The sequence below is a fragment of the Embiotoca jacksoni genome, unplaced genomic scaffold, assembly GCF_022577435.1.
Source record: "Embiotoca jacksoni isolate LCO1_2020_lvr unplaced genomic scaffold, fEmbJac1.0.p SCAF_42, whole genome shotgun sequence".
In the NCBI taxonomy this organism is placed as follows: Eukaryota; Metazoa; Chordata; class Actinopteri; family Embiotocidae; genus Embiotoca; species Embiotoca jacksoni.
In genome coordinates this window covers 2,649,731-2,665,423 of record NW_027185395.1, presented here as the reverse complement: position 1 = coordinate 2,665,423, position 15,693 = coordinate 2,649,731, and the positions used below count along the sequence as shown (strand labels likewise).

The window sequence follows — 15,693 nt, the reverse complement described above, 5'->3', positions numbered from 1 at the left end:
AGTGGGATGGACACCCAGCGTTGTGTTGAAACGCCTCTGAAAGATGGAGGACTCACCGAGGTAAGGAATGCAGGGCACCATCTTCAGGGAGCGGATGTACTCCCTCATGCAGGTGTAGTTCTCCTCTTTGGACGTCAGGTAGTTCAACTTCTCGAACGTGGCCTTGTCCTTCCGACTGATCAGCTGGAACAACAGACAGGAAACACGTTGGATTTCTTCGACCTGAGCACCATGTGACCTCTGTTCTCTGCGGGGGGGTCCCGTCTTACCGCCCAGGTCTTGCTGAGTCTGAAGATGGGAGCGCTCTGCAGAGCCGACACCACCGACACCAGAGAATGAAGGTTGTTCAGCTCCAACAGTTTCTGGAACAAACACACAACATGAAAAGTAGAGGATCAGCTGAGGAGCAGCTGAGGAGCAGCATCCTCCACCAACCTGTCATTGTTATTATGAGATAATCAACCCAACACCCACCGGGCTGCATGAATTAATACACGGTTATATGATAATTATTGTCACGTTTATAACATGAGCTTCATTTTCAAGAGTCAATACATCCTCCTCCTCCCTGCTGCTCCTGCTCCTCCTCTTGCTCCTGCTCCCCCTGCTCCTCCTCGATCAACCACAGCAGGAGAAACCCATCTGTTCCTCCCATCAGTGTTTCTGCTCTCTTCATGCTACTCAGAATAAAAAATAAACTACCCGAGTATCTCTTGTGAACCATAAACTGCACTAAACCGCCGACTCGTCAGTTTCCACCTCTGAACACGGATTCATGTCAGCCGAGGGATTTCATTATGATACTGTAAATCTGAGCGAACATCACTCGACAACAATGGACATGAACAATGAGCAGCATGTTTCCGTTTCAGGTTTTAGAACCGAGTTTAGAAGAACAACAGTCTCAGATTATAAACTGCAAAATAAAGAATCTCCTATTAAACTCAATGTCAGAGAATGAAATGTCTCGTCTAAAATCACAGTGAATGTTAAAGAAGCACAAAAGAAGAAGAATCAGTTGCAGAATAACGAAAATGTGTATATTGATATTAAAACAGGTGATCTGAACTCACCTTTGCTATCTTGACGAAGTGGCCGAGTATCTCTGCTCTGATCTTCAGCGTCTGGGCCGTTAAAATCTCTCTCACCAGCCAGAAGCTCACCTGAAACACACACACATAAATATCTGACTTTAATGGCTGTATGAGATGGATATGATGTGGGAAAAACATCAGAGGCTCAGTTAACCCGACCTGACGAATGAAAAGAACATACTTTATATACATATTATATACCTGGTCTGAGGAGGACAGAGTTCAATGTGGAAAACGCTGGAGTTTCCCTTCAATACCAACAGTAAAATGTATTACGCAACAATTTATGATGAGCATATTTTCATCTTTATTATGCATCAGCAGACAGCAGCGAGTGTGTGTGACTCCTAAAAGTAAAACATTGTGTTGGTGTGAAGTTTAAATGGAGACGACCGGGTCTGTGCAGGCTGCTGATCATCTCTGCTGAAGACTCCACATTTAGTGTTTATTGAGTGTGTTAAACAGAGGACACAAAAACACGGTGGTTTCTGGGTAAAATGCTTAAAGCTGCAGATGTTTTGGACGGTGATGTGTTCATTTGTGTGATCTGAAACAACACTATTTCCTGCATTACACAGTAAGAGTGTAGAAGAGTACGATCTGTTAGTGTACGGAGGGAAGGACGTCATCCGGAACACTGCACCTGTCTGTGGCTGCCCTGCATTATGGGTTTTAAAAAGGAAGAATGAGCAGATTTATAAAAACAAAATCTGTAACTGCTGCAGAGATTTTGAGGTTTTTTTTTAACTGTCTATTGTGAGTCAGTAATATTTTAATTAATTAATTAAACGATCAATTATCACTAAAACCATGAACTCACTAATTTTGTGGGAAAGTCAAAAATCTCGAACCTCCTGAAATATTCGTCTACGAGTCTCAGAGACGCACCTGATTGAACCTGCGTGTGAACGCGACCACGTTGGGAGCCAGACTGTGTTTCTCCTTCCCGTTCCACCCACAGCTGGCCAGCTCCTGCAAAAACACACCAACTCCACATCAACCAACACGTTTCATCAATCCGGAACAATAATCAATGTCACCGGGAGTCCAAGTAACACAAATTCATCAAGCAGGAGGTTTAAAGTGACGACGGACGACCACACCGCCTGTCTGGGATGACAGTGAAGTGTACTGATATAAAATAGATGAAATTAGACTGTATATCGATGGAAAGCCGTCACGCGCCGACAGCGTTGGCAGAAAATACTTCAGGAAGCATCTCTCGACCAGCAGCTGCTTCATGTGAGTTTATATCAAATTAAAGCGACACAATGAGCATTAATCTGAAATATCATCATCCCCAGATCAACAGTTTTGGAGACAGAAGAAACAACCCAGTAGCTCCTGTAGAAGACGCTCCGACACCTCGATAGCTCGTTTCCCTCGTTGTTGAAGTCACTTTTATTTGTCGAGGTTTCAAACAGGATCAAATGTTCGCTTGTCTAAATACGTCACAAAAACAAGGGACATTTACAAAAGTGAATGTGGTGGGACACCATGTTGGACGGCGTGCACGAAGCCTGATGGGGAGGAAGAGCAGTGACGGGAAACTCAGCGACTAACAGGCTGAGCAGGATTATAGAGAACACTTCAACCACGAGGACAAAGAGCTTCATGAGGAGACATTTAAATGTGAAGAAGACTGGACTCCTTCAGTGGGACGGACACGACCTCTGACCATTATTTTATAAAACAGTAAAAAGTATGGAGACTAACGGGGATGACGTGCAGTGAAGGTGCAGCTGAACAGACTGAACATGTGACGCTCGTCTTACCTCAGGATGTATGGCTTTAAACACGGGAGCATCCATCAGGGTGATCTGGCTCTGAAATAACAAGGAAACAATCCACACTGGTTTTCATATGCAGGAGAGAAAAAACATCAGTATTTATTCAAATTTACTCTCAAAACTGTTTTAGTTTTCTTTTTTTTCATAAAGACTCAAAAATACCTTCAATCAAAAACTAAAAGTAAAAGAAGGATAAGAGATAACGACACCATGACAACCTGGAGGCTCCTCAGCGGAGGTGGAAGTCTCTTCTCTACTTTCTGTTCATGAGTTCTCTTTACCGACACAACTAGTGGAGTCAGACTGACACCACATCTCCAGAGATCTGTCATGTTTGGATCTTGTAATTTGATGCATTTGAAGGGGATGTAATGCACATTATCTTCATTATAAATATAATATAATATAAATATGTGGCATCAGTTCATGTTCCATACCCGTCTCAGTACAAACAAACACAATAAAACAGGAAGCAGACTCACAGCAAACTCCTCCGGCGTCACCTTGAGCACGTCGAAGATGACAGCATCGTAGCTCTTAGCGTAGTCCACACACGGTCCATCCAGAGAGTCAGAGCTGCTGCTGGCCTGAGAGACACACACGCACGCACACACGCACAGTTCACCATCAGTGTATCTAATGCAACACGGGGCCACAAACACAACCGTACTGTCTTAATGAAGACTTTAAAATGTTGTGACTGCATTTCAATAATTACTCCTGAATTCTCTTCTGCACGTGATGCTCGGGAGAAACAAACGTTCACACTGCAGGAAAACACGAGACTCATCACATGTTCCTCACGTGTTCCTCACGTGTTCATAAGCTCTCTTGCACATTGAACGGCCGCACCTTTAAAATGCATATTGCTTTACTTTATATTTGAACTCTATTTGTTTAATTTTATGCGTTTTATTGCTTTTCTATATTTTCATATGTGAAACGCTGCATGTCATTTTCTTGCTGTGAAGCACTTTGAGTTGCATTTCTTGTATGAAAGCTGCTCTACAAATAAACTTTATTATTACTGTTTAGTGAAGCCTTCACATTAAAATGTCTCGTCTTTTCATTGAAATTTGTGTGAATATTTATTGATCCCAGATGATTTGTTATCTTTCTCCATCTGTAATTATTCCGTGACCTGTTGCACACACACATAATAAATAGGGATGGTCAATCTTCAATTTGTTATAAAAAAAAAAAAAAAAAGGAATCTTTTACAACAGTACAGTCTTATTTCCTGTTTTTACTGGAGCCTGATGGTAGTTTGTTACTGCTGCCACCAGGTGGCAGTGACGCACTGAGAAGCTGTTTACCAACCGCCACTAAACAGCAAAAGCAACAGAAGATGAGCAGGTTTCTACCTGCTGCAGTGAAACATGCTGTGATTTTAAATGTGAAACAGAAGAACTGGTCAACTATTTCCAAACATCAGATGGTAGTTTGGCTTTTAATGCACATCAGTACTGATGAAGCCATTCAGACGCTCTGTTTCAACCTGCAGCAGGAAGAAGAAGACCGCAGTAAACATGTTGTAAACGTTACACGAATCAAAGAAATAAGACAGTGAATGTTTTAGTGAAGAATCATTGAATGAAAACAGAAAGAAGTCAGATGCAAACTTGAAAGACCGAAGACAACGACATCACACACGGAAACACACAAACACTGAAGTCAAATGGAAATATTAAAAGCATGTTGAGTAAATGTGTGAGAATGAAAAAGTTATTTTAGTGCTTTGAGGATTCCGCCGAGTAAAAACAGATGTTTTGTTCCTGGGATATTCCCCATTTTAAATGATGACAATCTGTTAGAAACACTGATGTTTTCTGTTTATTAAGTCTGTTTTGAGTTAAGAAAGCTCATTTTAAGACTTTTTATGAAGAATATGTTGGAAAAATAGAACAACAAGTTTACAAAAATACATTTTTAGAGTATTTATAAAGAGACTGAATGTGTGTCAAATTGCAGATGATGTTTTTATGATTTTTCTGACAAATAATATTTGATAAACATTTTGAACAGACGACTCCTATTTTCTTAAATCATATTGTTAAAAACACAAATAAAGTACAATAATAATACAAATATCAAACCCAGTGTGACCAATCAGCAGCACTATGATAACTGTAAGAAGCAGCTGATCCAGGATCGGATCCAACAGCAGCACGTTTACCAGACTGCTGGAGGACAACGTTTCTTTCAGTTGAACATTTTATGATGAAGCTGCTCAGCAGTAAAAACGATCTGCCTAATAAAGAGTGTACAGGACACGAAGGACGTCTCTCTCCGGACTGAAGACAAACACAAACACGTCGGTAGGATGGCGAAGGAGGAGTGTGCCGTTACCTCGGAGGTGACTGAGTTGATGCTGGTGCCGTCCGAGAGCCCGTTCCTGCGATACATACTCACAGAGGGAGGCACAGGTCGGGGCGACAGAGGCCTCTAGCTGGGGGGAACACATAACCTCTCATCCATACCTGCAGACACACGACACACATTAATACCGCTTGGTTGGTTTTTCATGTAACTTCCATCTATTTTCCACACGGTTTGACGTTATGAGCGGTTTCATCATGTTCTTGTATTAATACTCTACAGAAATTCAGGATGTGAGCATGATGTTACAGATGAGGGTCGCAGCTGTGTACCAGTATCACAGCTGACGGGAGCTTGTTAAATATTACAATGAAATCAAAATTCAACGAATGGAGGCGCTCCTCTTCCACTTCCAGACTCAGCAATGGGCGCCACAAACACAGGCTGATCACACTGAACTGATCATGTCATCATCTAAAAACAACGTGGGATAACTTTACACACGTTAAAAATGAACACGAGGTTGTCCTCGAGGACGGATCTTCTTCCAGAATCCCTCTACAGATCAAAGTCTGTGTCCTGTTTTTAACTTGAATGACTTTAAACATAAAAATGTGTGTTTAAACTTCATTCAGAAAATGCACTTTTGTAATAATTTCCCAACATCATTTCCAGCTCATGCTGTGACATCAGTGTGAGTTTAAAGTACAGACAACTCCTGGCTGACCTGAACGCACCGCCAGTAAACTGTCGACTACTTTTAATCATCATTTAGAGCACCGCTGAGAGCACTTCACATTAATGACTGATAATAATGACCACAAAAACAATAATAATGACAGTTATCATGCAGTCAAAATCTCATTACACATGTTCATCATTTAGTACACACATGCAGAAAACCTGTGGAAACACAGAGATCTCCACTGGAATCTAAATTATGTTTTGTGGTTGTGAACGCTGCATGTTGCACCGTGTGCATGCTGATGAACGCAGCACGGAAAAGACTGCAGGCTAATATTAAAAAAAGAGAAAGGAGGTCCTGGTAAAACAGGGTAAAAGTCTCAGACTTGTCTTTTAGGTTTGCACAACTATTCTCTCTTATTGTGTCTTCTATAAACATTATTTTAAAATGGTCTCGACAGATTTGAAAAAAAGAAAACAAAGAATTGGATCATCGTGACATTTCAAACTGTTTTCTTGAATTGGTACAACCAGTATCTCACAGAGACACACAAGTCATCTGTTTGCACTGATTGACTCTGAAGGTTGGAAAACTCAATAACGTGTTCAGGGTCTATTTAGCCATTTTAATCTGTTTTATTATTTAAAATATTCTGTTGAATCAAAAATCAAAAGCGAAGTCTGATTTGTGTTAAATATGAAAAAATGACGATGGAGGCTGATTACTGTCGTCAGTTTCAACACAGAAAACTGTTTTTGTACCAACAAACTCATCACGTCTGTATCAGTCCGTCCTTCATCACACGATAATAAGATGTAAAAACAGGCCATGAAATACACTGCATGTAGAGGATCACATGTCCTTAAAGAAAGCTCATAACTACAGATAAAAGTCTTATTTATAACACAGCTGCAGCTGGGAGGACAGTGAAATACATCCACATGTATTCAGTACACCTGCTGAACATTCGATGTGTGAGAGAAACCAGCGCCTCACACACATTCAGTCTTTGTGGATCTGCATTTCATTTGTTTTGTAAATCTGCATATAAACAAACAATCTTTCGACTTTAAGGTCTGCAGACCAGTTAAATAACTAAAACTGGCTCAAATATCATGAAGATTAAAAGTGAACCTGCCTCAAGAAGAAACAGGTGAGCAGACAATGTGCTGAGTCATCAGAACATGCCAGACACAGCAGAACCGCATCAAGGACCAGAGGTTTTCTCAGTGCTTCACTGCCCTCCAGTGGGCAGCTCACACTCTGCATGGAGGAGCCCACAGACAGCGTCTGCTGTTTCCACCATGTTCACAGGTGATTAGGCTTTTTTTCGCCTTTTAAAGTGTCACAACAGTCAGAATTAGTAACAGGAAGTGTTTTAAAGGGACAATCCACTCATTTTACACAATTACTATTCACTACCCCGCCTGTAAATACTGTTGTATGATGCCTTCTATGTCTCAGCAGGAGCCAGATTCAATATAAAAGTGTTCATAGCTTCCAGGTCTGAAAAATGGTTCCGATGCAGAAGTGTCTTCAGCTGCAATACCACCGAGTGCCACTAGAGGTCGGCTCCAAAAAGCCTCCGGCTCCATAGACTCCCATTCAACTTCTCTCATCAAATCCAAAGTGAATAAAATGTGTCCATCAGTTATCTCGGTGTTGTTAGCTAAAGTCACTCCTTCTTATTAGTTTTCTGGAGGTCCATCTGAAAATAATCCCTCATTCATTAGAAAAGAAGATTCAAGAAGACCCGTTTTTGGGGACGTGTCTGTTTGATTGACAGGCCTGTGGTGCAGTCAGGTTACAGCTGTCGGTGGGCGGGATGTAGTATCGCCAGGTTTCTAATCAGATCAGTCAGATCCACCGCTGGCTCCTCCCCCAGCTCGTCCAAATAAATATATACGTTTTTCCACCTGAAACATGTTGCCACGGAGATGCACAGAAACGGAAGATTCTGAGCAACCATAGAAGTTAAAATTGTCACCGCTTTACAAAAACCTGACTGTATGAACCCACAAACCAGCACACAACAGCCAGCTCTGGGTTTGAGGATTAAATGAAAGATGGCTCACATCAATCCATCCCTCCAGGAAATCAACAACACGAAAATGAACACAAAATCAAGCAAATTCTGCAAAAAAAAATTTTAAATTCCCTCAATTGTTCTGCAAAAAAAATGTCATCATCAGAATCTGACCTGAAAGTATTAAAACATAAAAGTAAATCTTTTCAATCAAAACTGACTTCATTACCAACAATAAGTCTTCATTTCCAACCAGAAAGGCTCTGCTCCTGTTTTAATCACCAAATTTAAACTGCAAGCAGTGATATGCCGGCTCCCCGACGTGCAGCACACGAGGGTCCGCATATTATCCCCTTGCAGTTTTATTTTTTTCCTCGATCTCGTTCCTTATTCTTCTTTTAAAAAAAATTGCCTTTTTTTGGCGGCTTTAGCATCTTCAAAAACTCATGAAAGTTGGTGCCTGACGCAAGTTTCGTGAGGTTTGGAGCATCGTTTGACCTTAAACATCAACTTCCTGTGTCACGGCGAAACATCAAACTTAGCCGCATCACCCTGGCTATACTATAAACTATAAATAAAATGAATTTTGGGTCACTTTTTGGACGACATGCTATATTATGACTTTTTTCAAATATTTCAGATGACATACAGTTTGAATTTTTTTATCACTTTTTGGAATATGACCTTTTTCTGAACTGACATGCATGCCTTAAGTGGGGATCGAACCCAGTTACTTCTCACTGAGGCAACTGTTCCGACCACTGCACCACTGCGTCATAGTACAGCATGTCGTCCGAAATATGAAAAAAAAAATAAAATAAATCACACTATATCATTAAAATGTATCAATGGGATTTTGGGGGATAAAGTTTGTGATAGTTCGGACAGAAATCCAAGAAGACAACCTTTTACTTTTTCGTGATTGACTTTTACTTTTGTATTATTGTGGACCTTTGGTTTGGTTTTAGTATGACTGCATTTACAACACAAACCCACAACCGTGTGGCTTACCCTTAGAGGGACTCACCCTCCATGAACCATGTGAATTACCTTGAGCGGTGCTCGACCCCACGTTCTCATGTTCCCAGCTCTGATGCGGCGTCGCAGACCGCTGGACTATCTTCAGTGCTGAAGAAAGAGTCGCGGCAGGAGAAAGTGTTTCACGGAGTTCACTCAGAGCTTCCAGCGACTCAACCGACAGTCTGGTTAACCCAACAGGTAAAAGATTCTACTTCACCAAGGTTGCTTTAAATGGTTCAGATTCCACCTTGGCCTGTTGATGGTGATTCAGCTTTTAGTGAAGTTGAAATGTTTGGAGAATTTGAAAAAGTTTTGCATACACTACACATTACAGGAAGATATTTAATATCACTGCAGACCCCCTTGAAAACACGTATATCTACTATCCAAAGAATGTCTGCGGCAATTTTGGTCACATTTGAATGAATATTTGTGGATGGTGGAGTTGGAAGATTTGTCACAATGCAATATCCTGGGAAGATTGCTGGTGCCTCTCAGCAAGAAGATTAGGGGTTCGATCCCCCTTTGTCATTACTTTCTTTTTTTAATCATACATGTCGTCCAAATTATGACAAAAAAGTCATACTACAGCAAAAAGTGACCCAATGCAATTTTTTTTTTTTTTTTTATCACATTTGGACGACATGACTTTTGGGTCACTTTTTGGCCGCCACGATAATATAACTTTATTTGATAACTTTTAATTCAAAACATGTTAAGAGTGCACAGAATACATTTCAAGTTGGTTCGACAAAATTTGTTGGAGGAGTTTGTTAAAATACAATGTGTGAATCGCCAAAAACTGCTACTTAATTCAAAATGGCGGACTTCCTGTTTAGTGCAACTTTCATGAGTTTTTCTCATTTCTTGTTGCCAGCAGGGGACTATGAGCAAATATTACCATACAGGTGTCTTCAGGGCGGGACTGTTATCAACGGTGTAATGTTTGAGGAAGATTGGAATATGAACATAAAAGTTGCAGTCACTTGTAATTTCATGGCGAGACTGACAAAATCTGTAGTTCGTTAAAATACAACACGTGCGAACAGCCAAAAATGGTGACAAAACTAAAAATGGCGGACTTCCTGTTTAGTTGAGGTCATTATGCCAAAAGACTTTTTTGTACATGATGTGTATTTTTATACACATGTCCAACAAATTTGGTACATGTAGGTTAAACTAGGAGCCGGAGCTGCAGTTTAGGGGGCGCTCGCGAACCATTTGGCCACGCCCACACACAAAACAAATATAAGATGTATCGTCTCACCACGCCGGATGTATGTGCCACGTTTCGTGAGGTTTCAAGCATCCTTTGACCTTAAAGATCAACTTTCTGTGTCACAGCGAAACATCAAACTTTGCCAGATCGCGTGAGACACCAACATAAAGACAGAGTGAGAGACACCAACATAAAGACGGAGTAAGAGACACCAACATAAAGACCGAGTAAGAGACACCAACATAAAGACAGAGTAAGAGACACCAACATAAAGACGGAGTAAGAGACACCAACATAAAGACGGAGTAAGAGACACCAACATAAAGACGGAGTAAGAGACACCAACATAAAGACGGAGTGAGAGACACCAACATAAAGACGGAGTGAGAGACACCAACATAAAGACGGAGTAAGAGACACCAACATAAAGACAGAGTGAGAGACACCAACATAAAGACGGAGTAAGAGACACCAACATAAAGACAGAGTGAGAGACATCAACATAAAGACGGAGTGAGAGACACCAACATAAAGACGGAGTAAGAGACACCAACATAAAGACAGAGTGAGAGATACCAACATAAAGACGGAGTGAGAGACACCAACATAAAGACAGAGTGAGAGACACCAACATAAAGACAGAGTGAGACGCCAACATAAAGACAGAGTGAGACGCCAACAGAAAATCCTGGTTTGGAGGTTGAATAAGAGACAACCAGAGGCTGAAACTGATTGTTTTATGTTCAGTGATTCATTAAGATTAAAACAGAGTTAATATGCAGATATGATCACTGGTCTCCTGCAGAGTTCTGATTCTGCTTCTTTCTATTATTATTATTAATATTTATATGATATTTCTCCCCCCTTTCCACATTTTGAGTGATCAGTAGTAGCTTTTCCATCGATACGATTGATGTGAAATTTCACATCAGGAATAACTGTTAGATTAAATACCAGTTTTGAGGAACAGAAACAAGCAGCTACAGTGGGCTCAAAACCTGCTGACACCAACACAATCCAGGTGGAGATGATTTTCTGTGAATGAATGTGGACTCGAACTGAATACTTTCAGCTTGTGGAGGAATCGGATGTTAATGACATCTCCAGAGATGTTATAAGAACAGCTGATTTCAGGATCTCTGGGTCGATGAGCTCTGCTCCTCCTCCACATGGGGGCGCTGTGAGTCTGAGATACGACCAGCAGGGATCTTCCATCAATCTGTATCAGGCCTGTTACATGGTTACTGGTTTCAGTGGCTGCATCTGTATGTGGAGATTATCCAGCCAGTGGCTCCGCCCCCAGAGATCTGATTGGTCAACTGAACATAAGGAACAAATCATCATGACATCACACCCTGCTCATCACTAGAAAAATCTCTCCACCTCCTCAATGGGAACATAGAATTAGAATAGAGTTTCATATAATATGTAATAAAATGTAGTTTCTACTTGTTATAGTTCTATTAAATGACCCATTTGGTGAAGTCGGGTCTCTTTTGGTCCTTTTTGGTCGCTCCGAGCACCCGTACCGTAACACCACGGATAGTCACGCACTTACAATCCTAGAGGAGGCTAGCTGGACCGGTTTGGTTTGAACACACGACACGGTGCTAAAATGTTAAAAACACACGAGTCCACGGATATCTTTGTTCATCAGATATCTTTGTTCAACAGATATCTTTGTTCATCAGGTATCTTTGTTCATCAGGTATCTTTGTTCCAACCAGACTGAGCTAGCTGATCAGTTTAGTGTTTCTATGTTCTGTATTTATTCAGTTGAAGACTAGAAATCTCTGTTGCTAAGTGGTTGCTAAGGGTCTACTTCCTGGAGTAGTAAACATTGCATACATTACACGAGTCTACTGACGCAACTGATTGTTTTCCAGTTGTTAGTCGTACCCCATGTGTTGCCATGGAAACTGAGATCACAATAACAAAGAATTACATTCTGATTACATATTTTATTTAGTCACTAACTTGTTGTATGATCGCAGTATGTCGTGTCAGTAATGCCGTTAAAGCGCATCCTCTCTTGTAATATTGCCTAAATGTTATGTATGCATGTGCATGAAATGTAAGAGTCCTATGTAGTTTAAACTTTTGAAGTCAAGCCAACTGTCAGACATTAAACTGTATTTTGTTCACAATTCAAATCTTCCCAGACAGACATGCATGTTCCCTGCAGCTCTCTGCCAACACCGTCCATAATTAAACTCTCACACAACAAACACTGCTTCAGCAGAGTCCCGGAGAGGTTCCAGAAAAGGGGTCAGAGTTAAATTATCTCCGTCGTAGCGTGGTAATCAAACTGTAAGGAGCCCTCCTGTAGGGGGGGGGGATCAGGGGGGTTGTGCCAGACAGGCGTCAGGCTCCATTTAACTGTAACAGACATAAAGATGGAGTTTACTTGTAACATTAAAATCTCTTGGAGACGTCAGAAGAAACACAAACTGAAGGTGGAGTTTGAAAGATACGAACATTTCCCAGGCAGAACGAAGGAATCCAAGAAGCTCAGGATATCTTGATTCCCAGTCGGATGCGTCTCCTGCAGCTTCCCTGCAGCTGCAGTAGTGTTCAACCCACTGGAGGACTCTGTGGGCTCCATCTTCCTCCACGCTGAGCCAAACGCAACACGCGTGTCTCTGCTTGTTTCAGACGCTCACAGTTGTCATGTTCACATCCATGTTGTCTGAACAGCAGATCTGCTGATCTGAGCACCAATCAGCGGCGTGTTGGGCTCAAAATGAGGTGTGGTCAGGACAAGAGCTGGTGCATTGCTGTCTTCAGGCAACTTTATCAACAAAACCTTGGCGGCGTATTTTGCTGTTATTCTAACAGGACAGTAACCGACAGAGATGCACAGCAGCTCACAAACAAGCAGAACTTGAAAAATAAGCTTACAGCGATTTTCATGGCACACATCCTCCTGTTCAGTCTGCAGGAGAAGATCGGTTTGCTCTGCAGAGAAGCGCTCTTTCCTACACTCAAACAAAACCATGAACATAACACTTGTTTTCAGGCCTGTTTCTCATGAAGTTAAAGATCTGAGGTTACTACTAATATAAATTTCTCTGAAATGGCAAAAGCTCAAATCAACCATCAGTGATGTCATCAACCAGCAGTGATGTCATCGTTGGTTTGTGAACATTATGAAGCCTCCAGTTCAGATTCTGTCCGTCGCCATCTTTGCTAGTTCAGAGCGGTTTGGAGCAGGAAGTGACCATATTTGGACGAGCTGGGGGAGGAGCCAGCGGTGGGTCTGACTGATCTGATTGGAAACCTGACGATACTACGTCCCACCCACCGATAGCTGTAACCTGACTACACCACAGGCCTGTCAATCAATTTGATGAGAAGTTGAATGGGAGTCTATGGAGCCTGAGGCTTTTTGGAGCCGGAGGCTTTTTGGAGCCGACCTCTAGTGGCACTCGGTGGTATTGCAGCTTAAGACACTTCTGCATCGGAACCATTTTTTGGACCTAGAAGCTACGAACACTTTTATATCCAGTCTGTGGTTAAAATTCATGTTGGTGACCACTTCATCTTTGCTAAAATGATCCACCCACCTGACAGCTGTGGTTAGAGCAGGAGCTTCTCTAACCACAGCTGTTGTCTGTGAACTTAAATGTTCATTACACTAACGTAGGCCACACACACACACACACACACACACACACACACACACACACACACACACACACGATGTAAACCAATGGACAGGATGAAGAGCCACACTAATACCACACTAATTTCCCTGCGAAGTGCTGCTTCTATCGTCCAGGTCCGCGTGGACTTCGTAGGAGACATTCGTTGGTAAAACGAAGATGCCACCGACCTGCATTCATGCATCAGGCTGCTGGTTCTGGACGGTGTGCACCGGTCCTGAAACCGACCCGACCGGCAGACGATCGGACGAGCTGCTCGTCCACACATCTCACATCTACCAGAGTTACTGTGAAGAACAGAGCTGGTCCTGGGGGGGAACGGGGGTGCACTGGGGGTGGGGGGGGTATTAAAACAATAACGGGCCTTTTGTATGAACTGTAAGTTAAAAGGTGAGATTCTTTATTTCAGTCTAATACTGCACAAAAAAAATATCTATGTTGCTGATAAACTTTTACATATTCCAGATAATGAAATAAAATCTACTGAACATGAGTTGCCTATATTGAGAATAATAAAGTGTTTGTGGCATCAGTGGCATTATGTAAAGGAGTTAAAGGGTTAAAGTCCTGAAAATGAATGAGTATTTGGTCTTTATGATATTCAGGCTGGTTCTGGTTCTGTTGGAGGTTTTTTTCCTCCTATCTTATGTATGAATTGTTGAATTGTTGTGTTTCTCTGTATAATTTTGTAAAGTTCCGCTGTAACAACTTTACTGTGTCAAGTACCATTAAATAACCTGTGTTGTGATCTGGACCTATATAAATAAAATTTAAATAAACTGAATTGAATTGACTGATGTTGAGTAAAAAAAAAAAAAATTAACTCAATAAACGTGGAAACATTAAGTGCTGCTTTGGCACTTGCCCTCAAGGTCTTAGATGCTGGCGAATGGGATGTGACACTGCAGCACTACATGGATTACGCAGCAGAGAGTTTGATTCCTGTTATGGCCCACATTGCCAAGAATGTTGTCAAAGTGAATGACGGGCAGACCAAGCATATGGCCATTAAAGGAAAGTACTCCACTTCCAAGCAGATGAGGATTTCCACCATCTCGCAGCTCAAATCTTCAGTGGTTAAAGATCTTGCAAAGCAGCTCACCCAGTGAGTCGACTTCTCTCTCTGGCACCATGTGCCATTTGTACAGATGTAACTTACTTACTAGCCTCATATTTTTAAGGAGACCAGGAAAAGTTTTAGCACCTTAAATATCTCTAATCAGAAACAAGCCAGAGTGAGTTTACACAAGCTCAAATACTTTGTCTTCTTGCTTACAAAAAATGAGCCACATGTGAAATTCTCAAGAGAAAATTACAAGGAAAAGTGATTTTTTTTTTTTTTTTTTTTTAAATTTTTTTTTTTTAGGTAAAAACTTGAGATGTATGTTTTGGATAAAGTCCTGAGTTTGAACATCTAAAATCCAAACAAACATTATTAGAATCCCTGTTTTCTGGACTAAAAGTAGGAAAGTCTAACGTGTGTTAATGTAGCTCACGCATGGACGCCCTGCTACAACCGAAACACCTGCACACACTCGATTACATTCGAAATGAAGAATAATCAGTTGCATAATAAAAGTGATCTCATTGTATCAATATTTTTTCATCTCTACAATAGCGTTGCAACATCAATATTAAGGTATTTGGTCATAAATATCATAAATCATGAATGGTACATAACGTCTTTCATTTCTGAGTATTTGATTGATTCATTTTGTATATTTTAGTGATGTTACAACCGTCCCTTGACCGGTAGAATTTTAGTAGGCTACATGAATCGATTTTGCAACCTGGACATATTTGATTAAACCACGTACATACATTGTTTAAGTCGACATTGATGTTGGTATCGTAGCAAATTGGCTGATCCCGTGA

General features: G+C 41.2%; 1 protein-coding gene across 2 annotated transcripts in view; it reads right to left on the bottom strand.

Annotated features, from left to right (window-relative positions):
* Positions 1–15,693, bottom strand: part of LOC138210130 (ras-specific guanine nucleotide-releasing factor RalGPS1) — a 57,188-nt gene that overhangs the window by 40,670 nt on the left and 825 nt on the right. For both annotated transcript variants that reach the window (XM_069169093.1, XM_069169094.1), the window contains exons 2-8: positions 5,234–5,364; positions 3,367–3,471; positions 2,870–2,920; positions 1,983–2,066; positions 1,074–1,163; positions 270–362; positions 57–183 (exon numbers count right to left, since the gene is read on the bottom strand). In XM_069169093.1, the coding sequence (XP_069025194.1) occupies positions 57–183; positions 270–362; positions 1,074–1,163; positions 1,983–2,066; positions 2,870–2,920; positions 3,367–3,471; positions 5,234–5,290 (607 nt within the window). In that variant the 5' untranslated portion in view covers positions 5,291–5,364. The remainder of the gene's footprint in view (positions 1–56; positions 184–269; positions 363–1,073; positions 1,164–1,982; positions 2,067–2,869; positions 2,921–3,366; positions 3,472–5,233; positions 5,365–15,693) is intronic.